The sequence below is a fragment of the Chelonia mydas genome, chromosome 3, assembly GCF_015237465.2.
Source record: "Chelonia mydas isolate rCheMyd1 chromosome 3, rCheMyd1.pri.v2, whole genome shotgun sequence".
Taxonomy (NCBI): Eukaryota; Metazoa; Chordata; order Testudines; family Cheloniidae; genus Chelonia; species Chelonia mydas.
Window position 1 is genome coordinate 64,994,727 of NC_057851.1, and position 27,195 is coordinate 65,021,921.

Consider the following 27,195-nt stretch of genomic DNA (forward strand, 5'->3'; position numbering starts at 1 on the left):
CTGGGGCAGGCCCAGGCCTTGTGCTGTGTCACGGTCAGGTGCAGCCTGACCAGAGTCCGTGTCCCCGAGATGGCGGGTGGGGAGGCTGCTGGGTGATCTTCCACCTTCCTGCACTGGAGCCTCTGCATTTATTTGCAGAATTTTGCAATACTGTGGCAGCATTTTTCATTTTTTGGTGCAGAATCCCCTCAGGAGTACGCAGCTTTGAGAGCACTGCTGAAGCAGTAAGACAATGACCTGAGCAGTAGGCTGATGTTCTGTGGAAGCGAAGGACAGCAGCGGATGCGATGTTGTGAACTTTGCCAGTCTGCTACCCCTGATCAGAATGCACCTGTCACCATCTCCCAGGCCAGCTGTGCTGCTGCGGCAGATAGGCCAATGGCCCCGCAAAAGAGGCCAGGGGTAACCGAGGCTTTGTCTGCAGGAGAAGCTGCATCGGTTGAACGTCAGTCAGCGTTAATCTGGTTTAGTGAACTGCTGCAAAAGGCTGTGTGGACGCCCTCACTGAGGTCTCAGCCTGCCTGGGTTTTGTTTCGCAGACATCCAGTTCAGCCAGACAGGAGTAAGAGTAGCCACAGCCGCTGGGGTCTGCACCGGTTGGGACGCGGACCTGACACTACCGGAGCGTAACTTTCTTGTGTAGACAAGACCCCCCTCCCCTCCGCTCCGCTCCGCTCTGCTCTACCGCCTCTCACGCCACGTGACGCGGCCCCGCCCCTTGGCGAGCGGAATCCCTCGGGGGGCGGGGCGGGGCGAGGCGAGGCGAGGCGAACTGACGGGCGCCGAGAGCCTCCGCCCTGCAAACCAATGGGGAATGGGGACACTAAGCGCAGAAATGCCTCAGACTCTATGGTGGCGCAGTCGAACGGGCCGCTCTAGGCGACCCTCGCCGTTCTTTATGGTACCTGGGAGGAGCGGAGGGGGCGGTGACCGGTTGCCGGCTCGGGCCCCCACAATCTCGCCAATATAAGCTGCGGACACCATGGCGCCTCCGAGAGGTGAGAGACTCGGTACTGGGGGAGGAGGCTGGGTCAGTCCCCTTCCCCGCGCGAGACAGATCCGGGGCGCCGTCCGCCCCCCCTCCCCCCCGGAGTGGGAGCTGCTTGTCCCGGGCTAATTATTGGGGCGGGGGGTTATGGGGCGGGCAATGGGGCGGAGGGGAGGGGGGCTATGGGGCGGTTGGGGCGGCGGGGAGGGGGGCAGTGGGGCGGAGGGGAGGGGGACTATGGGGCGGGCAATGGGGCGGAGGGGAGGGGGGCTATGGGGAGGGGGCTATGGGGCGGTTGGGGCGGGCAATGGAGGGGAGGGGAGGGGGGCGGTTGGGGCGGGCAATGGGGCGGAGGGGAGGGGGGCTATGGGGCGGTTGGGGCGGGCAATGGGGCGGAGGGGAGGGGAGGGGGGCTATGGGGCGGGCAGTGGGGCGGAGGGGAGGGGAGGGGGGCTATGGGGCGGTTGGGGTGGGCAATGGGGTGGGGGGGAGGGGAGGGAGGCTATGGGGTGGTTGGGGCGGCAATGGGGAGGGGGGCTATGGGGCGGTTGGGGCAGGCAATGGGGCGGAGGGGAGGGGGCTATGGAGCGGCAATGGGGCGGAGGGGAGGGGGCTATGGGGCGGTTGGGGTGGGCAACTAAATGTTTTCAAATGTACTTTTCATACTTGGGTCGTTGTATGTATTTTGCATTTTTCAGTGTAGACAATAAAACTTTAATGTCATGAAAACTTTCTGTTTGTATTTTCCCTCTGGTTGGACCTTGTAAATCATCTGGTTGTTGCAAAATCTAAATGTTGGTCCTAAAGCCAATTGGTAGTCCCCTTTGAATTTGCATACGGAAGTATATAAGATTTTATCTATCCAAGGATGTAGTTAATTTACATGATTGCAGCAGTGGGATATGTGAGTGTACCTTGTAGAAATATGTTCTACAATAAAAGGTAGCACTCCCTTAAAACGAACAAACTACAGGATTTGATTAATCCTGTACAGGATTAATCAAATCATACCCAAATGATTATTATGATCAGCTCACCTGCAGTGAACATAGAACAGTCATTCAGTAATTAACAGAGAACAATAAATTTGAATAGATCAAACTACATTTTTTTCAAAATAGTGGAAGCAAATTAAAATCTAGAAGCTGTAGAGTGCACAGTGCAATTTCACTGAAGTTTGTCAGCTAGGGTACCTACATATATACACTGTGTCCTCCATTACAAATATTACATTTCAGAAACCTGCAGAGAGTTATTAGAGAGGGTTTTATTTATTAGTAATAATATGTAACTCTTTTATAGTGCATTTCATCAGTAGATCTCAAAGCACTTTACAGAGGAGGTCAGTATCATTATGCTATGGGCCAGATTCAGCCATGCTTGTGTTGAACAATATCTTAATGCAATAAACAGGACTACTTGCAGAATAAGATATCTCTCAACCTGAGCAAATGTGGTGAATCTAGTTGTAAAATATTACTAGGTGATGTTTTAATGCAATGGCTAAGAGTTCTAGAGCGATTTCTGAACCACTGAAAAGTTTTAGATTCTGGACTTTTCAAAGGTACCATGCAAAATATGGCATTAAAATAGTACTTGAGAAATTCTTTTAACTAAACATAGATTTGAATCAAATCAAACCAAAATGACAGAAAGGGGAAATAATGCTGCCACAGAAATTGTAAAAAAGATCAGAAAGAGAGTACAGGAGGAGATTTTCTCTTAAACCTTCAGTATTGACGTACTGTGTTGGAAAACTAAAACCACTTGTTTTTATATGATTCAAAACCTTATTCTTCCTAATTTTTATGTTTTAATGTCAATTATAATTCACACATACAGTTAAAAAGTCTTTCCAACACTACTTTGGTTGCAGTGAGCTATTACTGTTAGTACATTCTAACAGGAAATTCCAGGATCATGGAATGGTCATCTTTTCCTCCGCCCCCTTCTCCCAAATAGTTCTCTTGGTCTACCATAAAGAGACTGGAAGAGTACTGCAAACAAAAATGCTGTGTTTGCATAAGGAAATGTGAGGAGCATAAAACACAAAATCCTCTCTTTTCTGACTGGAGAGACTGAGCCTGGGTCAAATTCATCCCTGCTGTTACTCCATTGAGGTCAGTGAAATCAATCTGTCAGTTTCATGGAGTTGAAACTTCTTCAGAATAAGTAGTAGTACCTGATCCTTTTCACTGCCAGAACTGAACTGCATGAGTAAAAACAAGGATAACATACCTTTTTACAACTAACAAAAAGCTGTCTCACATCTTTATAATAACCATTAGAAAAGAATTAGTATTGGGCTTGTTTGATCAGACAGTTTTAGAAATTATATTTTTAGATTTGTGTGCTGCATTGTTACGATGTAGTATAAACACTGATGCATGTACTTCATATGTAAGGGACACAGGTGTTTAGATCCAAAATTTGACATATTTTAAAATTGTTTTAATCTGGTAAGGCAAATCCTTTGGATTTAAAATTTTAAAATTCTCTCTTCATGCTGTCACCAAATAATGTTAAAAATAGAAAAGCCATTCTGTGTGTAGCCCCCTTCCTGTTTGACCTGTTGTTGCAGACAGGTAGTCACCCAGCCTGCATGTGAGTTAATTTACAAATCCCGCTTGCAGAAGTGTTCTGATTCCAATTTAGGGATGCTATTACCCAAACAAGGAAATCACGTTCAGTGTCGTGTCTTTCGTTATGAGAGCTCTCCTGCATTTTGGCCATGTTCCTGGCCTCATCCTGCCACACTGGCAATTGGTCCTATCGTGTAGTGTCCACCAAGGGAAGCTTTCTCTATTCCTCTTGGCACCCATGCTGTGGTGAATGTGGCAACCCCCACAGCAGAGCGTTGGCTGCTTCTGCCTGCCAGTAAATACTTGCTTCTACTCATTTACCTAGCACTGTGGATACTGTTTTCTGCAGAAGCTCAAGAGTCTGATATGGCTAGAACGAGGGGAACCATGGTACAAGTCAGACACAAAGCAGAAAGTATGTCTTCTGAACTCATTTATATTCTTGCCTACCCAAGAAATTTATTTCATATACTAGTAGTTGAAGGTCTGTGCAGTCTCAAGGGAGTAATTCATAAAGTCAGGTGCATAGAAAAAAAAGTCAAAACTGGGGGCTCTTGTTTCTGTACACTATGGTATAGTGTACTGTGTTGCTGTTTGTACATGTTGCCCAGTTTGTGCACAGAGCTGCCCTCAGGTGAAGGCATGACCACCTCTTTGTTACCCCACATAACCATTACTCCCACCTTCTCTGATCAACTGTCATGTTCCCGCTACCACAGAACCTTTGGACTACAGCATTGCATCTGGTTCTCACAGGGCCCACTGATGATTGAACCTGATGATATTTTGAACAAAAACAGCTCTAATTCATGCTTGTAGCTGTTTCAATGACTTCACACTGACTCTACGGATGTTCTAGGCTTTGGAGTGACACATGGACAGAGTGACAATCCTGGAATCTTAGTATATAGTTGTACTATTTACTTTGTGTCCCATTACTATTGTAATGGAAGCCCTCCTTTTGTACAATCACCAGAACAGTACATAAGAGGGTTGGGAAGGAAGCTTCCATTTATAACTCACTTTCCTGGATTGATCCTATGGTCTGCTATTTATTTTCTCTTCTTTTCCTCTTCCATCTCAACTTTTAGTACATCTTAAACCTGCCATTTTTGCTGCTTTGTGCAGAGCCTTTTGCTGTTGCTGCTCTGAGAGTCTGGTCAACTTTCTCCTCTGTATGCAGAGAACTAGTTATAGCTCACAGCAAGTGCTCGTACACAAGTTATAGAGACAAGAGGATAACAGTGGGAAATAGATTACTGCATAGGTAAATATCAGTGTATGATTATACTCTTTTTCGAGCAATGGAGTTCTTTGGTAAAGGAACCCACTTGAAATCAAACATACCTGGGCATTCTTTTCTCAGATAAAATCTTTGAGGTTCCAGTTTAGAATTCTTAGATACTGCAGTGGAATTGTAGTGGAACTACTGTGTGCTACTACAGTGCATTTGAGACTGCGCTACTGCTCTACAATGCTTGGTTGTGTTCTTAGTTTAGAATGAGGAGCATACTGATTTGCTGTTAAGTGTACTAGCAAGTTGCTCTTTGACTGTTTCATGTTCCTTACTGAGCTATATTTTTTCTTTCAGAGAATGTCAGTTTGCTGTTTAAATTGTACTGCTTGACGGTGATGACCCTGGTGGCTGCAACGTACACTGTAGCTCTACGATACACGAGAATAGCAGAAACAGAACTCTACTTTGCAACCACAGCTGTGTGCATTACAGAAGTTATCAAGTTATTCCTAAGTGTGGGTATTTTGGCCAAGTAAGTATGAGTGCTAACCACTACTGGAACTGCATTCTCGTTCTTCTTCAAACACACATGCAGATATATATACATACACACATGTGGACATGAGGGGCTCAGCTAGCTCTCTTTTTATATGCCGTACTTGTGAAGCTGGGCAGGAGCAGCATTGAAAAATAATGCTGTGAAAGGATCAGTTTAAAGCATGTCAGAGCTTGTGAACTTTTTTCTGAATCACTTCTGTAAACCTCACAATATGCAGGTGTGTCCGTTTGCATTTTTTAAAATGTATGTGCTTTGGAGTAGGGCCAAAATGGATTAGATACAAAATACTGAGTCTTCAGAGTTCAGTATAGATGAGGGCATGGCTTTTTCCAGAAGTGTGTATGTGTAAAAGTCTAGTATTCCCACTAATAAGATTCTTCAAAGTAATTCCACAAAAATCTTAATAGTTCTACTAGGGGTGAAAGATATAACGGGTAAATCCACACTGAAGGATTATGGGAATTTTAAGAGCCTCTGCAGTCTAGCCTTCAGCTCAATGCCAGGTACAAAAGAGCTGAGTGTGTGGGGGAGGTGGTCTGTCACTGCAGTTTCTTCCCTTTTTCCTGTGACATCTAGATTCCCAGGTCAGAAGGGACCCCGATGTTCATCTAATCGGACCTCCTGCATAACACAGGCCATAGAACTTTCCCAAAACAATTCCTAGAGCATAGCTTTTACAAAAATATTCAATCTTGATTTAAAAATTGTCAGGGACGGAGAGTCCATCATTACCCTGGGGAAATTGTTCCAGTGGTTAATTACTTTAACTGTTAAAAACTTACACCTTATTTCCATTATAAATTTGTCTAGTGTCAACTTCTAGCCAGTGGATTGTGTTATATTTTTCTCTGCTAGATTGAAGAGCCCCATTATTAAATATTTATCCCCATGTAGCTATTTATAGGCTGTAATCAAGTCACCCCTTAACATTCTCTTTGTTAAATAGATTGAGCTTCTTGAGTCTATCACTATAAAGCATGTGTTCTAATCCTTTAATCATTCTTGTGGCTCTTCTCTGAACCCTCTCCAATTTATCAATATTATTCTTGAATTGTGGGCACCGGCACTGGGTACAGTATTCAAACAGCAGTCGCACCAGGGCCAAATACAGAGATAAAATAACCCCTCTACTCCTTGAGATTCCTGTTAATGCATCCCAGGATCGCATTAGCTCTTTTCGCCACAGTGTCACATTGAGGGCTCATGTTCAGCTGATTATCTACCACAACCCCCAAATCTTTGCAACCTCTTTAGTATGCAAAAGAAATGCAGCTGGTATATAAATTCAGTGTTATCTCAAGGATAACTGAGATATTTGCTTACATTTCAGTTCTTCTTAATTTAAAAGATCCAGTAAACATTTTTTTTTAATTAACATGCATAGTATCTGCAGTAATATTAGCTTGAATTAAAATTTATAATATTTATTAATGCTGATGCTTCAGTGTATCAACTGATCACCCAATGGATTCAGAAAGCAATCTGCTCCCTTGGTGTGCATTTTGTGCCTTTGTCTGAAGCAGCCAGTGCTGATCACTGTTAAAGTACAGGACACCAAATAAGATAAACCAGGGTTCTGTTCCAGTATAGAATTTATGTAATTAAGTACACTTGCTGTAGTTCTCTATTGTTTGCATTTTTGGCGTTGTATGTTCAAGTATGAAATGTTACTTTAAGCTTTGAATAAATGACAAATGACTGCCTTTTGAAATGGAGACGACTTACAGTTCAAGCTGTGTAATTATTTACTTTGCCTATAATTATGGGAATAAAATGAACCTGGCGTACTCCTGGCCACCTAAACTCTGAATTAGTAATTTGTTCAGATTCCCACATGATTTATAGCTTCTTAGAGTTGGGACTCGAAAAGCCAAACTGACTTGCATTCTAATTTTATTTGGGATTACACATTTTGAACAAATACATACATACATATTACAAGCTTGATTATCATTTATATCTCTCTCATATCCAGTCCCATGAAAAACACAGAATAAGTTTCCAAGATAAATGTACAGAAGCATCAAGGATGTTGAATTAGAGCCAAAGCACTTTATTTACTTTCTCATATGTGCCTTGGTTTTGCAATATGTGTGATTAAGATCTGTTGTGAGATCTTTGTACTCCTTGTGCCAGTGTTGTGAGTGAAGGATGAAGTTTCTTTATTAACTTTTAATTTTTACACTTTTTGTGGGTTTAAATCTATCTAGGTGTGCTCACAGTGTCTAATTTAATTTTAAATTACAATGTCTAATTCAGAATATTTTTGTTTTTTTATTTTCTCCCGCCCAACTCAGATAAGAGGTCTCACAGAAGGACTGCATATCTGAGCCCGTAATATTCAAATATAATCAAATATTGAGTGTGAATAATGAAAACAATTGCTCCTGTTCTCAAAAACGAGAGTGTTTAAAGGGGCATCATTTATTTTTCATTACTGAAATTCCATGCCAAATGTCAGAAGTACACGAAAACTCTGTTGTTTAATCACCAGGCCCCTGCTGCCATGCCCCCCCATCACGAAAAATTTCTTAGGCACCTCACACTAAGATTTAGAGAAGTTCCTACTCTTCAGTACAATCTGGATGGAACAGATGGAGGAAAGGGGAAACATAACAAGCAAAATGACAGTTTGGCATGTGTCTTGTTAAGTTGTTAATTACGTTTCAGTAGTCCGTCCATTACACTTACCCAGTATTTCAGCTGAGTTTATTTTTTTCTGTGTATAAATAGTAACTATTTCAGCCTCTGGCTACATGTATATAAACTAGAAGACACCTATCCAATGAAACAGAACTAAATCGAGACAATGTCAGCTCAAGAAAACTCAACTGTCTTTTAACTACGAAAGAAAGTATGGTCAGCTGTAATAAGTATGTTGTGCTCCCTTCCTCTTAACACAAAATCCTGGCATGTGAGGTCATTTTTGTGTGGGGGGGGGGGTGGGAGTGGGGGGGAGTGGGTGTAAAGATTTCTCCTAAATTGTAAAACAAACTGCAGTTTTTTTTTCTGTAATGAAGTGGTTGGTACTCACGAGAGATCCTTCCTTTAAGTGGTATGATTTGTTTAATCATTTACATCAGTAACTTTGCTGGAGTACAACCACTGTCTAATTTTGGTTCATCGTATTACTGCTATAATTTAACTTTGAGTGATCAGCCAAGCAATATACTATCCTTTGGACCTGATCATTCGTGCTTAAGTACATTATTTTGTAATAGTACAGTACTGTATTAGAATTGAACAAAGGTAGGTGCAATTCTATCCTTTTTTTTCTTATTTAACAGCCTGCTTTTAACAAACAAAATGTGTGATATATTGTGGGATACCATCGTACAAAAGGTCAGGCTTTTGTGGTATTTTTCCACATTTATTCTAACAGTTAAACGTTACTGTAAACAGAGCATAGTTAATGTAGATAATTCTTTAGAAACAGAAATCTTCTTCCTGGTCTGGATCATACAGTGCCAGGGAATGTGATGTGCTGTTTGAGGAATAATACCAAGAAACCTCATATTACATTAGATCCTTGTGTAATGTTTTGTTCCACAGTATAAACTTACCGTGTGGTGCTGAGCTGCAGCATCTATTCCTGTGCCTTTGGCACCACAGCTCTGCCTAGAACACTGCTTGCCCATAGTAGTATTTGGAGAGGCAGAGTACAGGTACAGGAGGGAAGAGGTGCTCTCTAGGTCTGATTAAGGGCTTGTCTAGGAAGGTTAATCTGAATTAATTTAAATGTAAATTTAAAGCGGATTAATTAAACAGCACTAAATCCCGTGTGGACACTTTTATTCAGAATTAAAATGGCCTTAATTTGGTTTATCTTAATTCACTTTGTAAATTACACCAGAGGTGGGACAACTCAGAATCAGAAGAGTGCAAGGGTAGGTTAAAGCCACAGTAGCCCCTCCTTCCCCGGGGTTGAGAGTTCTGTGCTGAACCTCTTAAAGGCACAGCCCAGAATCTCACCCAGAGGCTGCAGGAGATTTGGAAAATCAGAAAAGAAATTTGAGATGAACCCTCCCATATTAGTAGCAAGAAAGAGCAACTCTGTGTGTATACTTAGCACTGTATACTTAGTGTGTATACTTAGGGCTGAGCAACTAATGTTATTGAAACTCTCTGTAGGGCCAACCTGTTGCTGAGAATTCATGTGTTAATGCGACTGACCTTTATCATTCCAAAATCTGCTGCTGGCCCTTAATGGTTTGTACTTGCTGGGAACCAAATTGATTTTCAGTGTACTTTTTTTAATTAATTGAAGATTCCAACTGTTTATTAAAAGCATGTTTTTAAAGACCTTCCAAAGAACTCTGTTCATGCATCTCACCGTAAATGAGTCATCAAATATGGTTGTGCTAAAACCTTTTATTTTGCAGAGAAACTGGAAGCCTGGGCAGGTTGATGACATCTTTAAGAGAAAATATATTAGGCAGCCCGAAGGAATTGCTAAAATTAAGTGTTCCATCTGTGGTGTATGCGGTCCAAAACAACATGGCTTTCTTGGCTCTTAGCAATTTGGATGCAGCAGTCTACCAGGTAACTGGCATTATTATGGTTAGGAACCAAAACACAGAATCCCGATTTTTACTCATTTTCAGGTTGTAGGTTTGTCTGCTTAAATGCGTTGTAACACCTTAGAATTTAATTATTATTATTATTCAAGCACTGAAAAGTGCTCATTAAAAGACACACATCAGGACAGACACTGAAAGACAAGATGTACTGGGAGGCCCAGAGGCAGGAGATGCTGTATTTATTTTTCATCAGGAAATCTATTTTTTCTCTTATGATTGAGTGTCTTGAAGAAAAGACAAGTTTTTAGGAGGTATTTAAATAAGAGGATGGGGGGCCTGGTATGTAATGTAAGAAAATGCAATGACAGGAATCTTTGTAAGTTTATATGAACTGAGATTTACACATTTGTGTGAAACTTGGTGGTTGCATTAGTAATGGGGGAAAATCCCATCTCTTGTAAGCAGTGATTTATTATTGGCGTCATGTGGCATTGTGTGTAGCTACATTTTAAAAAGCTGATTACCACACACTTGCCAAATGCAAGAAAGAAGTGAAACCTGGAGCACATCAAGTGATACAATCTATAATTTACAGTGCATATGAATAAGGCATGAATTTTGGTAAATCCCTAAAACAGCCTTACCATCTTCTATGTTTTTGTGTTCAGTTAGAACCAAGTTTTGTTCAGTGTTTTATCATGTTAGTTATGTTGCTTAGCACACTTTTAGAAGGTGCTTAAATATTGTGATGATGTGGGTGGTATAAGAACCTTTATAGAAGGGAATAATTCATGTGTAGTTTAAGTTGAAAAGTAGAACCCTAATTATGTTTGTTACTGTTAAACTTTGAAACCATGTATTTAGATTTAATAGTGGAAGGAACTGCAATTAAACCTTTGTTGTAAGTAAATTCCCCCCCACAAACCTGTCTTATTGTTAAAGTAACTCAATTTGTTAATATAACCCTTATGCAAACTACATAAGAAAAGAAATAACCCCCCATCCGAAAACTTAAAAATTAAAATATTTTGAAATAATGAGGTAAGGTACTTGTATAAAATATTCTACTATCCTTACCGTGTGTTAATCACAATATTGATATTTAAAAATTCACCATATGCACTTCATAATCAACCAATTTAATCAGCCAATAAAAAGTAAACCCATTAACTGCCATGGAGTCATTCCAGATTCACATGTTTGTAATTGCAAATGTAATTTTGCCCATAATGAGGCACGGAATTAATATATCTGAGTATGAAATAATATATGCTGATGTCAGTGTATAGCTGAGTTCAGTATTCTGTCTGTTGTGGTTTTGATGGAGTTCATGTAACCATATGCTATTTGCCGTTTTCCCTTTTTTAGGTGACATATCAGTTGAAGATCCCGTGCACAGCCTTATGTACAGTCTTAATGTTAAACCGTTCCCTAAGTAAATTGCAGTGGTTCTCTGTCTTTATGTTGTGCGGTGGAGTCACACTTGTTCAGTGGAAACCTGCTCAGGTTACAAAAGTACAGGTAAGCCTTATCACTTGGATACCTTCTCTGGACACTTCATCAGAAATAGCAGGCTGCCTTGAGCCACTCCACCTATCTGTTTCACTCACTGTATGGTGGCTGTGGAGTATTTGTAATAATGTGTGCCAGGTGCATCACAATTGTGTATCCATTTCCTTTTTGCAGCCACACTGTTTCACAACATAAAATGTTAGTTTGATCATCTAGTTCAAATTCAGTGGTCCCCAAACTGTGAAGTGCACCCCCGTAGGCGGGTGCGGAGGAACGTTTTGGGGAGGGGCGTGGTAGCCTTCAGCCCTGTTCTGCCCCCAGCTCTGCTCCACACCCAGCTCCTGGCTGCAGCTATGCTCCCCGCCCCCAGCTGCGGCCCCAGCATTGGCCCTAGCTCCCAGCTGGCCATGGCCCCAGACCCGCCCCTGTCCCTGACCATGGCTCTGTTCCCAGCCCTGGCTCCGAGCTGTGACCTGTGGGGAGGAGTGGGGGACGGACAAGGGTAAGGGGGAGCACGTGAGAAAGTTTGGGGACCACCGCTTGCTTCTTCGAGAGATGTCCCTGTGGGTGTTCCACTCCAGGTGATGGTACGTCTCTGCGCCTTTGCTCTGAGAGTTTTATAGCAGTGCTGCGGTGCCTGGCTTGCATGACGTTGGCGCTTCATTTAGCTCACGCGTGATCCAGACTCATCAGTTCCTTCTCAACTGTCCCCGGCCTGTGACGGAGCTCAGCAATCCTGTTAAAAACCTTCGTTTCAAATAGATAAGTTTAGATAAATTAGTGAGTTAGGATAGTTTAGACAAGTTAAGTTTCAGTTATTAGAGTTACGTCCCCTATTTAAAAAAAAAAAGGTTTATTTTTCCATCCCTTAGTACAGTTAGTATTAGGTTAGGAAAATGCATGATTCACCAGGATTTAAAAGATGCACAACGTGCAGAGAGGCGATGCCTATGTCAGATGGACACACTTAATGTGTCCGTTGCCTGGGGGAAAGCTCACATTCCTCAGAAATGTGCCCACTGTAACAAATTGAAGGCTAGGGCCTGAAGGGATAGAGACCTGAGACTTAAACTCATCTTGATGGAGAAATCCTTAAGACCAGCCTCCGACCTGGGGCAGGAACCCTCTTCCTAGCATAAGTCACCAGTCTCCTCACCGCCAAGGTCCCTGAAGGCCAAACAACCCACAAAAAAACCCCGGCCATCCTCTTCACCCCATAGAGAGCAGAGAAACACAAAACAGTCACCGACCAAGTTGCTCTCATTGGTGCCTCCTGCACCGCTGGCACTGTCTGCGCGGCGGCTGCCAGCGGAAGCCAGGGCTCTGGTGCCGAGGTTAAAGGCTCTAAGCTGCCTGCCTCCACCATGGCACTGTTGGCAGCTCCAAAGGAGATGGCACAAACAACCACTCCTATCTCCGTGCCACAGCCCAATGCTGCTTCCGCAATGGTGCCGACACAAACTGCACCAGATCAGCATACTGTACCCTCCGATGCAATCGACACCGAGGCTCTTGGCACCACGCCATTTTCAGCACCGTGCCATTTGCAGCACCTGAGGATTTGTTGGTCTCCTCAACTCTGGAGTCCCCTCTCTTATGCACCGATGTCTCACGGGGGGCCAGCGGTACCACACCAACATTTATCTTCGATAGCATCACATTTTTTCGAGCGCTGAAGATGAGGAGGAGCTGAAGATGAAAACCAGTCCCCCTGCTCCAGTGCTGGTATTATAGTTGTTAAGGTGACCATCTTGAACTGCTGCTTTCTCCCAAACTTGTTGAGTTGCCTGAGATCGAGGATAGGTCACCAGCCGCCCTTTTTCTTTTGTGTTAAAAAGTAGTGGGATTAAAATCCCTTCCCCCGTGTTGTGCAGGAACAGTCTCCACTGCCCCTAATTGGAGGAAATGATCTACCTCCTGGTGTAGCAAATGTTCGCGAGAGGGGTCCCTGAAGAGCGACGGGGAGGGGAGATGGGTGGGGAAGTATAGATAGGAAAGGAATGGTATAAGCCCGTCTGGATGACTTCTGGGGCCCATTTGTCCGTGGTGATGGCAGACCATTTCAGGTAGAATGGGAGCAAACTGTCTCCAAGCAGATGGGTGGATGGTGTAAGTGCTGGAATGTGGGGGAGGACTTCTAGACCCTCGACCAAGCCTTCAAATTTGTTTATTAGAGGTTGAGATGCCACTGGTTGTGGAGGGCATCGTCGTTATGGTCTTTGTCTGTTGGTGGTGGTGGTGTTCATAAGGCCTCTGGTGTTGCTGTGTGTATGTTGGGTATCTGTTCCTCTGATATGGTTGATACCTGTATTGTCTCCTTCTTACAGCAGGTGTATGAATGCTGAGGGTCCGGAGAATGGCCCGCAAGTCCTTCATAGTGTGCAGTACCTCAATGATTTTGGCTGCAACAATTTTTCTCCGTTGAAGGGGAGATCTTCGACCGTATTTTCTATCTCCCATGGGAATGCTGAGGAGTTAAACCACCAGGCTCATTGCATGACCACGGCTGTAGCAATGGACCTGGCGGCTATATCAGCAGCCATGTGTGTAATCATCTGTCCTTCAGAGACCAGAGTGTAGGATTCATACAAGTTCATGCACTTGGCAACATTCAGGGCACACCCGGAGTGTTGTGTAGGAGCTGCGCACACACAGCTCCTCTCAAGGGCATGAACCTTGGAATCTCGCCCAGATGACATGAACCGTGGGAAGCCTCCCAGGACTGGGCTCAAGGCCCGAGAGCAAGGAATGCGGTAGATAGAAATTGGTAAATAAGAATGTTAAACAAAGCCAGTGTATTCCTTTTATCTGTTGGAGAATGTAATGCGCGGGGGGAGAGAAAGAATAAAGGAGAGGGTGGAAAGCTGACAGGAGCAGTCCGTTGGCAGACCAGCCTGTTTGCTTGCTTAAGCTTGTCCTGTCTTGTATTTGAACTGCAACACCAGAGGTTTAAATTGTTGCCTCTTTTCCTCTAGGATCTCGTTAATAAAGTCCATAAATTTGCCATAGTTACTGTGGTCGTATTTGGCAAGTAGTGCCGTGTAATTTGCCACTCTGACCGGAAGCGTGGATGAAGAGTTTACTTTGCGGCCAAATAGGTCCAGCCTCTTATTCTCTTTATTGAAGGGGGTGGATCGAAAGTGCTATTGTTTGCCCCTTCGATTGGCCACTTCCATTACCAGGGAGTTGGGTGCTGGGTGTAGGAATAGAAATTCCAATCTCTTTGAGGAAACATAATATTTTCAATCTGCCCTTTTGCAGGTAGGAAGTATGGTGGATGGAGTTTGCCACGCAGTCTTGGCAGGTTCCATGATAACCCCACTGATTGGCAATGCTGCTTGGAGAAGGAAGATGTCTGTAAAATATCCATTAGCTCATGCTGAGTTTCCAGCACTTCCTCCAGAGCAATTTTAAGCTCATTGGCCACTCTTTTGAATAAGTCTTGGATGTGGGTAAAGTCAGCTGCTGTGGTTGGAGGCATAGTAGCCTTGTCCAGTGAGGAGGATGATTTGTTGTTGGTTGGTGAGGTGTCGGAGCAGTGTCCTCTTCCTGCTCTGCCAAGGGTTCATCCCCTGTCTCAGTGACTACCGTCTCTGAAGGTGGAGGTGGGGATCTGGCATCTTCCCCTGCGTGGGCTGTGGCACCTGCTGTAGATCTTTTGTAAGATCCCCAGGGATTCCAGTATGGCCAGTACCCAGCATAGGGCATGAGTGGTGCCATCCATGGGTGGCCATACCACGGTGGCATGTCGTGAGCATATGAAGGTTGTGGCTGTAGGGTCCAGTAAGCCATAGGTATCCCGACTGGGGAGGAATGGAGGAGTTTAAAGCAGACTCCGCAGTAGAGAAGGAACTGAGGAGTCCGGGTCGGGTGTGCGCTAGATGAAGCGCCAACATCATGCGAGGCAGGCACTGCGCATGCACGACCCATATGGGCAGCTGCAAAACTCTCCGAGCAAAGGCGCAGGGACCCAACATCACCTGGAGTGGGGCACCTACAGGGGGAAACATCTTGAAGAACCTCAGTTACTGCACAAGGTGAGTAACCTCATACTGATTGAAACAGGCTTGTTGCTCTGCCATATCCTATGCTTTTTGGAAGAGAAGTGATTGCCACAAGTAGCATAAATTACCACTATAGTAAATTCAATAGCATAGAAAATATTGCAGCAATTCACTTTTTTCAGTAATTGGTGTTGAGTGTACTCTGGTAGTTGGAGCAAGGAGCTGGGAATCAGTAGTAATAATAATATCTGGCTTTTACATAGCACTTTACAAATGGAGGTAAGTATCATCCCCATTTTACAGATGGGGAAACTGAGGCACAGAGTGGTGAAGTGGCTTGCCCAGTCACCTAGTGGCAGAGCTGGGAATAGAACACAAGTCTCTTTAGTCCCAGTCCAATGCTCTATCCGCCAGGCTAAACTGCTTCCAGAGAGCTGCATTTCATTCCTAGTTCTGTTGGTGTCTTGTCTTGTGTGACCATGAGCAAGTCACTTAGGCCAGCATCTTTAAAGTTGTGTGCTTAATGTTAGGTACCTAAATCCATACTTTAGGCAGATAAAGTGCTTTCCTTTACCGTGATCGTTGTTGGTGCTCAGGTCCCCTGAAAAGGTCACTTAAGTGCCTTCCTGTAGGCGTGCAAATTAAAAGACAAGCCATAACCATTCTAGTAAACTGAAATATAATGACAATCTGCATACTACTAATGCTTCCTCACATAGGAGTTAAGGGTTAATCTATAAAATACTTTAAAATCTGCAGATGAACCGTGTGAGTGTAAAAAGTTACTACAAGATTAGAGGAAATAAAGAAACCTCATGTGTCTGAAAAGCTGAGAGATAGGGTTGGTGGTTTGCCTTTGTAATTTGACTTGTGTGTCTCAGTACTTCTAAGGTTAGTAAACTATACTTGGCAAACCAAACTCCATAGTGAAGCATCGGTGAATAGAGCTAGCTAAGCTGTAGGGCAGCTGTGGCTAAGAAACGGTTACTTACTGTAACTATAACCTAACACATTTTCATGTTGTAATATAATGCTAATATGTGGTGCTCTTAACAAATTGGCTTCTGGAAATAATGACTGTAAATTACTCTAGTTATACAACTAACCTCCTACCTGTTTTGTTTATGATTCATGTTGCAGATGGAGCAGAATCCCTGGTTAGGGTTTGGCGCTATAGCTATTGCTGTATTATGTTCAGGATTTGCAGGTAAAACATTTCTGTATGCAGTTTGTTTTAAAAGAACAGGCCAGGACCTTTCCTCATGGGGAAAACTAAAACATTTCACATCTCTTATATTAACTATACTTATTGATTTACAAGACTGTTTGAGAGTTAAGCAAGGACTTCATCCCCTTCTGCACACAGTTTCCTTCTATTTCCTGTGGTCGTTACACTGGATTTGTGACATCACAATATTTAAATTGCAAAATATAGTGATGTTACGAACCCATGGTTTTGAGTTCATGGCTGGCTTAAGCAGGAGAGGCGGGCCTGTGAGAGGAAGAGCCCTTCTTCTTATATAAATATCTACAGTTACGCAAAAGGAAAATGAGAAAGTGACTTGCTCAGTACAGTTTTTTAAATAAAAACGCCTTTTCCAAGTTTGCTTTGGTGTGAAAGCTCCCTTAAGATTTAGAACAGAAGACCCACATTCTTCCAGGTGTGGAATGGAGTTCATTTCAATTTTTGGGCTGGTTCCGCCTCTGGAATAAGCCCTTCCCTAGTCCTGTGGGTGCAGCTGAAAACCAATGAGAGGCAGCGGGATCAGGTGTAATTTTAGATGGTGAGAGGAGAAGCAGGAAACATAGGAGAAATTCTATAAAAATAGAATCTTTCCTTGCTGCCTTTTATCCTTTCACCACTACAGGAGCCAGGCAACTGGGAAGAAGTGAGCTGCCGTTAAAGGATAATTGCAGTTGTGTTTTCTACTGGATAAGTTTACAGGGTTCAGAAGGAATGCTTTCTGGCTGTAAACTTAGAACTGGTGAAGTCAGTTGCTGCAAAACATACTAGGTTTTTTTTTCAGTTGAATAATTGGTCATGAACCAAGAATTATCACTTCCAACCACTTCTAGTTCTCACCACATGAAGCTTCCCGTGAGGCTCCTCTGGTTGTCACATGTTGTCAAGGCTGAATCCCCACTCTGTCACTCCAAGTGCAGAAGTGGGGCCCGCAACTATTTTAAAAATTAATACTTGCCACTCCAGGCCTGTATTAAACTCCTAAGGTTACAGCTTTTCTCTGGCCTTGGCTTGGTAAACGCTGCCACCACCCAAATGCAAAAAAAAACCCCTTGGACCCAGGAAGGAGCACTTGGGAATTCCTCCCTGTGGAGTACCCTCAAGCCCTCCCTCTTCCCCCCCCGCCCCCCTCCAGAGAAGAGCTGAGAAAGAAAACAAAGGAAATTAGCTGTTGCTACCATCTAATCAAACAACATGCACAAACCTCTTAGGATACCAAAAATCCAATCCTGTTCTTTAAAAAGGTAAATTTTATTAAAAACAAAAAGAAGAAAATACATCTGGAACTTAGGCTTTTGCTAGATTTTAAAAGAGCAATTCCAAAAATCAAGCACCCAAAATAGCTTTCTTGGGGGTTCAGCTTAAAGGTTACCAGCAAACAGAAGCATCTGGGATTAGCACAGAGGAGTCCACAAGCCAATAAGAAATAAAAGAAATAACCCTAATCGCATCTAGCTAAGCATTCTGATCTACTTATGCATTTGGAGTTCAGATAAGTAGTTCTAGGCATGATCTGATGATTTATGATCATACCTGGCTTAAGTTGCTTATAGCATAGCTGCTCTCCCTCCAGACCAGAGAACAACAGACAAAGGGAAAGTTTCTTTCCCAGTTTTAAAAGTTCTACCTTCCCATTGGCTTTTTTGGTCAGCTGCCCACTTTTTTTTTTATGTGGGGGACTTTTTAACTCTTTACAGGTAAAACAAGTAGAGAACACCTACCAAGAGGGATTTTACAGCTAACTGGCTGGCTGTCCATCAAAGGGAGCTATCCCACCCACTTTATTTATCACACATGTGCTGATTGCTATATTAGTAGAAAATTAATTCCTTTTGAAAAAAGATCTTCGCAAAACCAGCCTCATTCATAATACGGACCCCCAAAGTGCCTATCTAGGGCTCTAGCAGCCTTCTCCAAAGGGTTAAAAATACAAATAAAAAATTAATTCAGCAGATGTTCCTCAGCCTGAAACCAAAATGCCTTAATCAAGCCAGCATCACCTTCCCCACCTACCTCAGCCATTACCATGCCATGCCGTTCCCTCCCCAGCAGCCTGTGTAAATAGGTAGGCCTTGGCAGCCTACCCTGAAGATCAACAAATTCAAACCATTTAGGACCAGAGCGGGGGAGATTCAGAGTTGAGGGACCCCTCTCTTCTATAGCGAGAGGGCACCAGGATGAGGTACCTCCCTAACAACAATTATTGCAGTGTAGCATAGGGAAAGATATGGTAGATCTAAAGCCATTTTGAGCTTTAAAGGTTCAAAACAACACCAAGTTCCACTCAGAAACCATTATGCAGTCACTGTAGAGCCCAGTGCATTAGTATCATGTACTGCCAGTGAAAATAACCACTTAATGAGCTAGCTGATACATTTTGCATTAGCTTCAGTTTCAGGGCTGACCATGTAGAGTGTGTTGCGCTTGTCTAGCAAAGTCCACATCTGAAAAACAGTTGGAATCTCCTAGCCATATGAAAGTGGAAAAAAGCTTTCTTTGAAACTATTGCTATTGTGATGATAATATCAGCTGGGGATCCAGCGGACCTATAAAAATGGTTTTGTCCAATGTAAACTGACAGAATACCTTTTAATAATTCCAATCTATATCAAGAATATCGTCTCCTGACTGCTGTCCACTCCATCACCCTCAGTAATATTGCCCAGTTGATTTGTGCTTTTTGTGTGCATTCAGATGTTTTGTACTAAATCTCAAGTATTATATCATTGGTCTGGAAAGCAGCCTCAGACAGTTGTGTTCTTCCGAGATGGTAACATTTATGGGTCATGTTGACATCAAAAGCAACTTATTGAGCAGTTGATTAAAAAATGATTCAGACTTAGTTTTCCAACTGGCTGCAATGAATTATGTCTCAGTGGGCGGAAAGCAGAACAATGAGACCACTGTGAATTTAACAACTACTGTATCAATCACAGACTTTGGTTTTTTTTGCTCTGCTCTTACAGTATATATCTCTGTATATACTGAGCATGTTAGACAACATCTACTAGGGATAAACATTTTAAAACGAGCAGACCTGGATAACTTGCACCCAAGAGTCTTGAACGAGCTGGTTGAGGAGCTCTCCAGCCCACTGATGTTAATTTTCAATAAATCTTGGAATACAAAGGAAATTCCGAAGACTGGATGAGTTCTATTGTGCCAGTGTTCAAAAAAGGGCAAGTATGGTGAACTGGGTAACCATAGGCTGGTTAGCCTGCCAGCAACCCCAGTCATGATTATGGAAAACCTGATAGGGGATTCAGTTAATAAGGAATTAAAGGATGCCAGCTGACATGGTTTATGGAAAACTGAACTTGTCAAACGGGTTTAATTTGTTGATGAGGTTGCAAGTTTGGTGGAATAAAGATAACTGCATAGATGTAATACTAGGTCATACACCTTACAAAATTGTTAGAACCACTCAAGCTTCTCGTTCAAAAAGGAGCATTATACAATATCAAAGCACAAGTTAAAGGGGTTAAGACCTGGCTAACTAACATACCTCAGAGGATTTGTCAATGGGGCTCATCATTGAATTGGGGTGTTTCTAGGGGCATTCTGCAAGGATCAGTACTAGGCTGATGCTATTCAACATTGTCGTCAGTGGTTTGGAAGTGGGGGGTGTTAGGGGGCTTATTCCTTCACCCACTCACTTCCCTGGTCCTTTTCGCATGAACAGAGAGCAACAATACCCGAAGTCCAAAGGTGCAAACAATTCGATGTTTATTAGGGTGAACTTCCAGCAAGCATGATTCCAGTTTCCTTCCTTAGTGTCCCCCTTCCCAGCTCTGACACCACAGAGCATTACCTGTGTCCCTGTTCCCATTCCCCCCCTTAGCAAAACATGATTCCAATTCCCCACCCCCATTCCCTGTTCCCGTTCCCCCCCTTAGCAAAACATGATTCCAATTCCCCACCCCCATTCCCTGTTCCCATTTCCCCCCTTAGCAAAACATGATTCCAATTCCCCACCCCCACTCCCTGTTCCCATTTCCCACCCCCACACACTTCCTGATTGACTGCAGACTATATAGTAAAACTTGAGTTCTGCTTAACTCTACCTTAACCAATCATTTTCCTGAAATTTAACTAACCAATCCTAACATATTGTAACATGATTATGTAACCGATTATATCCCACCACCTTAATTAGTTTACACCCAGCAAAATTAATTATACAGCAGACAGAAACAATCACAGAACCAGACAGAGATCATGCAAATAAACAATAGCAAAGTGGGAACTATAATGACAAAACAGTACAGAAGTGAGGATTTCACATCCCAACTATTGATAAGTGAGTTCTTTTTGGAGGGGGTGGAGGGGTGTAAAGAGAGTGGTCACTTTGGATGGGCTATTACCAGCAGGAGAGTGAGTTTGTGTGTGGGGGGGGGGGGGGCGGACGGTGAGAAAACCTGGATTTGTGCTGGAAATGGCCCAACTTGATGATCACTTTAGATAAGCTATTACCAGCAGGAGAGAGGGGTGGGAGGAGGTATTGTTTCATGGTCTCTGTGTATATAATGTCTTCTGCAGTTTCCACAGTATGCATCCGATGAAGTGAGCTGTAGCTCACGAAAGCTCATGCTCAAATAAATTGGTTAGTCTCTAAGGTGCCACAAGTACTCCTTTTCTTCTTGCCAGACAGGGTGCTATCAGACTAAGTTTTGTTTTACATCTTCTAGGCACTTCCCTTTCTCTGGAGGCAATAGGCATTATCAGGACAGGATTGTATTCCTAACAGCCCAATAGCACCTTCTTTCAATGTGACTGGTTTGGAATGTGAGGATGTGACCGTTGGCTTCCCAGCTTATGGCTGCCTCTGCTGCTTAGCCAAAGGCCTTAGCCTAAGAACAGGGCCTCAGACTGTCACAGTAAGAGAAGGCCCTTACACCGGCAGACAGTGATTTTGATTCTTTCCTTTATACCTCTAGAACTAGCTAAGTGATAAGAACACACCTAAATTCTTAGAGTATAGGCCTTTACAGACAGGCCTGAATATCTATATCCTAACAAAAAGAAAAGGAGGACTTGTGGCACCTTAGAGACGAACAAATTTATTTGAGCATAAGCTTTCGTGAGCTACAGCTCACTTCATCAGATGCATTCAGTGGAAAATATAGTGGGGAGATTTATATACATAGAGAACATGAAACAATGGATGTTACCATACACACTGTAACAAGAGTGATCAGATAAGGTAAGCTATTACCAGCAGGAGAGCGGGGGGGGAATCTTTTGTAGTGATAATCAAGGTGGGCCATTTGCAGCAGTTGACAAGAACCTGTGAGGAACAGTGGGGGGGATAATCATGGGGAAATAGTTTTACTTTGTGTAATGACACATCCACTCCCAGTCTTTATTCAAGCCTAAATTAATGGTGTCCAGTTTGCAAATTAATTCCAATTCAGCAGTCTCTCGTTGGAGTCTGCTTTTGAAGTTTTTTTGTTGAAGAATTGCCACTTTTAGGTCTGTAATCCAGTGACCAAAGAGATTGAAGTGTTCTCCGACTGGTTTTTGAATGTTATAATTCTTGACATCTGATTTGTGTCCATTTAATCTTTTACGTAGAGACTGTCCAGTTTGACCAATGTACATGGCAGAGGGGCATTGCTGGCACATGATGGCATATATCATATTGGTAGATGTGCAGGTGAACGAGCCTCTGATAGTGTGGCTGGTGTGATTAGGCCCTATGATGGCGTCCCCGTGAATAGATATGTGGACACAGTTTGCAACGGGCTTTGTTGCAAGGGTAGGTTCCTGGGTTAGTGGTTCTGTTGTGTGGTGTGTGGTTGCTGGTGAGTATTTGCTTCAGGTTGGGGGGCTGTCTGTAAGCAAGGACTGGCCTGTCTCCCAAGATCTGTGAGAGTGATGGGTCGTTCTTCAGGATAGGTTGTAGATCCTTGATGTTTCGTTGGAGAGGTTTTAGTTGGGGGCTGAAGGTTATGGCTAGTGGTGTTCTGTTATTTTCTTTGTTGGGCCTGTCCTGTAGTAGGTGACTTCTGGGTACTCTTCTGGCTCTGTCCATCTGTTTCTTCACTTCAGCAGGTGGGTATTGTAGTTGTAAGAATGCTTGATAGAGATCTTGTAGGTGTTTGTCTCTGTCTGAGGGGTTGGAGCAAATGCAGTTGTATCGTAGAGCTTGGCTGTAGACAATGGATCGTGTGGTGTGGTCTGGATGATAGCTGGAGGCATGTAGGTAAGCATAGCGTTCAGTAGGTTTCCGGTATAGGGTGGTGTTTATGTGACCATCGCTTATTGGCACCGTAGTGTCCAGGCAGTGAACGGGGGTGGTAAATGATGATGAGGACTGGGCAGTCACACAGAGTGATCTGGATTGCTTGGTAAGCTGGGCCCACTAAAACAAAATGCACTTGAATACAGCCAAATGCAAATTATACATCTAGGATCGAGGAGTGCAGGCCAGACCTGGAGAATAGGGGACTATATGCTGGAAAGCAGTTGCACTGACAAAGATTTAGGGGTCATAGTGGACAGGTAACTCAACACAAGCTCCCAATGTGATAGTTGTATCCATTACAAACAGGGGAGTAGTGAGGTGATTTGACCTCTGTATACAGCGCTGCTGTACAATTGTGGGGTCTACATTTTAAAAAGGATGTTCAGAAATGGAGAGGGTGCAGAAGAGAGCCGCAAAAATTATTCAGGTGCTGGAGTAAACGCTTTATGTTGAGCTCTTTAAGTGTCTCAATCTGTTTACCTTAGCTAAAAGAAGATTGAGGTGACTTGATTCCAGTGTGTAAGTACCTTCACGGGGAGACAATAATGGGTACTAAAGGGCTGTTAGATCAAGCAGGGAAAGGCAGAACAAGAACCAATGGCTAGAAGCTAAGGCCCAACAAATTCAAATTAGAATTGGGACATGATTTTTTTTCAGTAAGGGTGATTAGCCATTGAAACAAAGAACCAAGGGAAGTGGTAGATTCTCCATTTCATCATATCAAGACTGAATGCCTTTCTGGAATGGGTTACCTAGGGAGGTGGTGAAATCTCCTTCCTTTGAGGTTTTTAAGATCAGGCTTGACAAAGCCCTGGCTGGGATGATTTAGTTGGGGATTGGTCCTGCTTTGAGCAGGGGTTTGGACTAGATGACCTCCTGAGGTCCCTTCCAACCCTGATATTCTATGATTTTAAGATATGCTTTAGCCAAGCAAGTTACTGGGCTAAGTATACTGATAATAGATTAAATGTAATGGTTTGTGATAGACAGTTGGTCAACTAGAAGATGATATAATGATCCTTTCAGGCCTTAAACCTCTGTATATCTACAAACCTTTAAGAGTGATTTTTGCATTCACCTTTATTGAATTCTCTCTTTTCAGGAGTCTATTTTGAGAAGGTATTAAAGAGTTCAGATACTTCCCTGTGGGTGAGGAACATTCAGATGTACTTGTCTGGGATTGTGGTGACTTTAGTTGGTGTTTACATGTCAGAAGGAGCTCAAGTTCTTGAGAAAGGATTTTTCTATGGCTACACATATTATGTCGGGTTCGTCATCTGTAAGTATCTTTCAGTTCTGGTTCCCTGTGATGTTGCTTCCGACCGATGGATGCAAAACACTCAAATTCAGTAAAGACCCTTTAGTGAGTGAGTTTGGAGAGGAAACATTTAGATTTCCTTATAAAAATTATATAACTGCTTTTTCAGCACATTAACTAATGAATAGAACATCCATAATAATTCTAGTCATGTCCTTTCTGCTAGATGCCATTTAGACGATCTGTTTTGCTGTGTGTGGTTTTTAAAATTACAGGTTAGCAAGATCAGATCATAGTACAAACAATCTATACACCATTACAGGGCTAAACAAATTATTTTTACACCAAAACTTTAATAATAAGAATGTCTTACTTGCTTTCCAGTGCTTGCCAGTGTTGGAGGCCTCTACACTTCGATTGTTGTTAAATACACAGACAACATTATGAAAGGGTTTTCTGCAGCAGCAGCCATTGTCCTTTCTACTGTTGCATCGGTGATGCTGTTTGGTTTACAGATCAGTAAGTTGTTTTTGGCTAATATTTGAAGTGACCTCATATCCTTGTTTCATCCTCCCGAGTAGGCTGGTTATAGTGCATGTTATAATGCTTTACAGTCTACTGTGGGGTGGTTGTTTTTTTTAACCTTGGCGTGTAATTTTTAGGACTGGTGTTGGCTAGCGCTCAAGCTGTGTTGTAGCATATTTCCTGGATATTATCGTCCTATGTGTCCTAGTAATAGTATGCTTCGTGTTCATGGGGGGGGATTCGGATGTGCCCCTCGCTCCCCCAACATCCCTCACTTGCTACTGAGAAAGGCTGAATGTCAAAACCTTTCATTTTCATGTTCACCAGAGGCTGGAACTCTTTCATGTTAAGTCGCTCCGTTCTGTCAGTTTCTGATCCTGTGGCTAATGCAAAAATTAGTATTACTGTATCTCTGGCAGATGTTGAGTTGCTGACAGTAGCTAATAAAGGAACTGCTACAATATTTTCATGCAGCATTCACTAACTCTGAGCCAGTCCTAAGTTAACTTCTCAATTATTCCTGAAATAGGAATTCCCAGTCCACAGTAGTTGTTCTATAGAGTGCTGTAATGACTGTTACCGTCCTGTTTACACTGTGCCATGACTAGCCTGTGTGCATCAGGCAAACCCCAGCGTAGTGGTTTAAGGACAGATCTTACATCCTTCACTGCAGAGACAAGGTAATATCTTTCATTGGACGAGTTTCTGTTGGTGAGAGAGACAAGCTTTCAAGCCACATAGAGCTCTTCAGGTCAGCTCTGCGTGGCTCGAAAACGTCTCTCTCTTACAAACAGAAGCGGGTCCAGTTAAAGATATTACCTCACCCACCTTCTCTCTCTAATGTCCTGTGACCAACGCCGCAACTACCCTGCATCCTTCACTGCGGTCAGAATTCTGACATTTACCCAGCAGGAAGAGGCAGAGGGCAATGGTGCAAGAACTTAAGAATGTGAGGGGTGGTCTGACTTAATGAGGTGAAACTTGCAAGGGAACTTTGCATAAAGTGAAAAGCTTCCCAAGAGTTAGATCTGATGGGCTGTGGAACAGTGCCCCAGGGTGAGTGGTGGAAGCTTGACTGTCATTTTTAAAACTAGACTGGACAAAACACTAGAAAATGCACTGGAGGGAACTTCCTGGAGTGGCTCATCTAACTTCTGTGACAGAACCTCAGTTTTACTAATAGTACTCAAAAGTCAGAATAGATTTGGAAAAGCAAACTGTGCTAACACTATATATAGATTACAATTCCAGTTACGGAATATTTTTTGATTAGAGGCCAATCATGGGTTTGTTTTGACCACATTGAATGAGTAGAATCCAGCAGTCACTAAGGAAGAACAAATACAGAATGGTAGGATATCTGTTTCAGACTTGCTCCTCTGACCTTCACCATATGACTTACAAATTATTAGGATGACAGCTCACGTGTCCCTTAGAGTTGTATAAATTAAGGAGGATGTTGGAATAGTAGACTGTAACTTTCTCAGTTAAGTCTCCCATGAAAGTTTTATTTTTTTGTTGTCATTTGGAGCTGAGTGTTTAAACAATGTTTTGTTTCCTTCCAGCTATAAGCTTTGCTCTTGGTGCTTTCCTTGTTTGTATTTCTATATACCTGTATGGATTACCTCGACAAGACACCACAAAAATCCAGCCATCGTTAGAGACAGTGAGTTCGAAAGAGAAACTTATTAATATGTGATGTTTGCCATAACAAAGGACAAGAGACACTGCAAAGGAAAGACTCGGGGGAAAAAAACCCTGTTTTTAATTAGCCTTAAACTAGTCATGGAAAGTCTTAACTTGGACAGAATAAAAGCAGCAGTTAATTCTGGAAGAAAGTGAAGGGTTTTCATTGGATGATACAGACTCTCCATTATTGCCAAGCTCCTGAAGAAGCTTGTTCATGTAAGGCATGTTCCTTTCATGTTGGACTGTGAGGAGCCCACCTACCAGCAATGCAGAATGAAGGAATTGAACCTTCTGTTGTATATAAAAGAGGGACATTCTCTCCGGCTGTATATTTGAATGACTGTATTGTGCCATTTATGGGCAGAAATACTGAAAGGCTTCAGAAGCTCTATTAAAGGAGATCTCATTACCAAAGCTGCTCCTTGCACTCATTTGGCTCCTGAATTCTGAAAATGTTGGTCTGATTACCCAAATGTAGGGAAAGAAGAACCTTTCCTTTGACTAACAGGTGTATCACAGGGGTGGGCAAACTTTTTGGCCTGAGGGCCACATTGGGGTTGCACAACTGTGTGGAGGGCTGGGTAGGGAAGGCTGTGCCTCTCCAAACAGCCTGGTCCCTGCCCCCTATCTGCCCTCTGACTGCCCCCCTCAGAATCCCCGACCCATCCAATCTGCCCTGTTCCTTGTCCCCTGACCGCCCCCTCCTGGGACCCCACCGCCTATCCAACCCCGCTCCCTGTCCCCTGACTGCCCCAGCCCCTATCCACACCCCTACCCCCTGACAGGCCCCCTGGGACTCCCACACTTATCCAACTGCCACCTGCTCCCTGT

General features: G+C 43.2%; 1 protein-coding gene across 2 annotated transcripts; it reads left to right on the plus strand.

Moving 5' to 3' along the window:
- Positions 1 to 755: 755 nt before the first annotated feature.
- SLC35A1 (solute carrier family 35 member A1) lies at positions 756 to 26,778 on the plus strand. 2 transcript variants are annotated; one of them, XM_043542641.1, is made up of 9 exons: positions 794 to 998; positions 2,951 to 3,108; positions 5,162 to 5,339; positions 9,749 to 9,908; positions 11,255 to 11,407; positions 16,543 to 16,609; positions 23,995 to 24,171; positions 24,535 to 24,669; positions 26,241 to 26,778. In XM_043542641.1, the coding sequence occupies exons 3-9, from the start codon at positions 5,203 to 5,205 to the stop codon at positions 26,372 to 26,374; spliced, it is 963 nt and encodes a 320-aa protein (XP_043398576.1). In that variant the 5' UTR covers positions 794 to 998; positions 2,951 to 3,108; positions 5,162 to 5,202; the 3' UTR covers positions 26,375 to 26,778. The 2 variants fall into 2 exon arrangements, with proteins under 2 accessions (XP_037750365.1, XP_043398576.1); XM_037894437.2 differs by lacking the exon at positions 2,951 to 3,108 and having other exon boundaries at positions 756 to 998.
- The last annotated feature ends 417 nt before the right edge of the window (positions 26,779 to 27,195 follow it).

Bases quoted from the DNA above. Each gene is read 5' to 3' on its own strand.
- SLC35A1 (XM_037894437.2), top strand. The intron at 11,408-16,542 runs GTAAGCCTTATC...TTCATGTTGCAG, and splicing joins CTCAGGTTACAAAAGTACAG to ATGGAGCAGAATCCCTGGTT. The intron at 24,172-24,534 runs GTAAGTATCTTT...CTTGCTTTCCAG, and splicing joins TTATGTCGGGTTCGTCATCT to TGCTTGCCAGTGTTGGAGGC.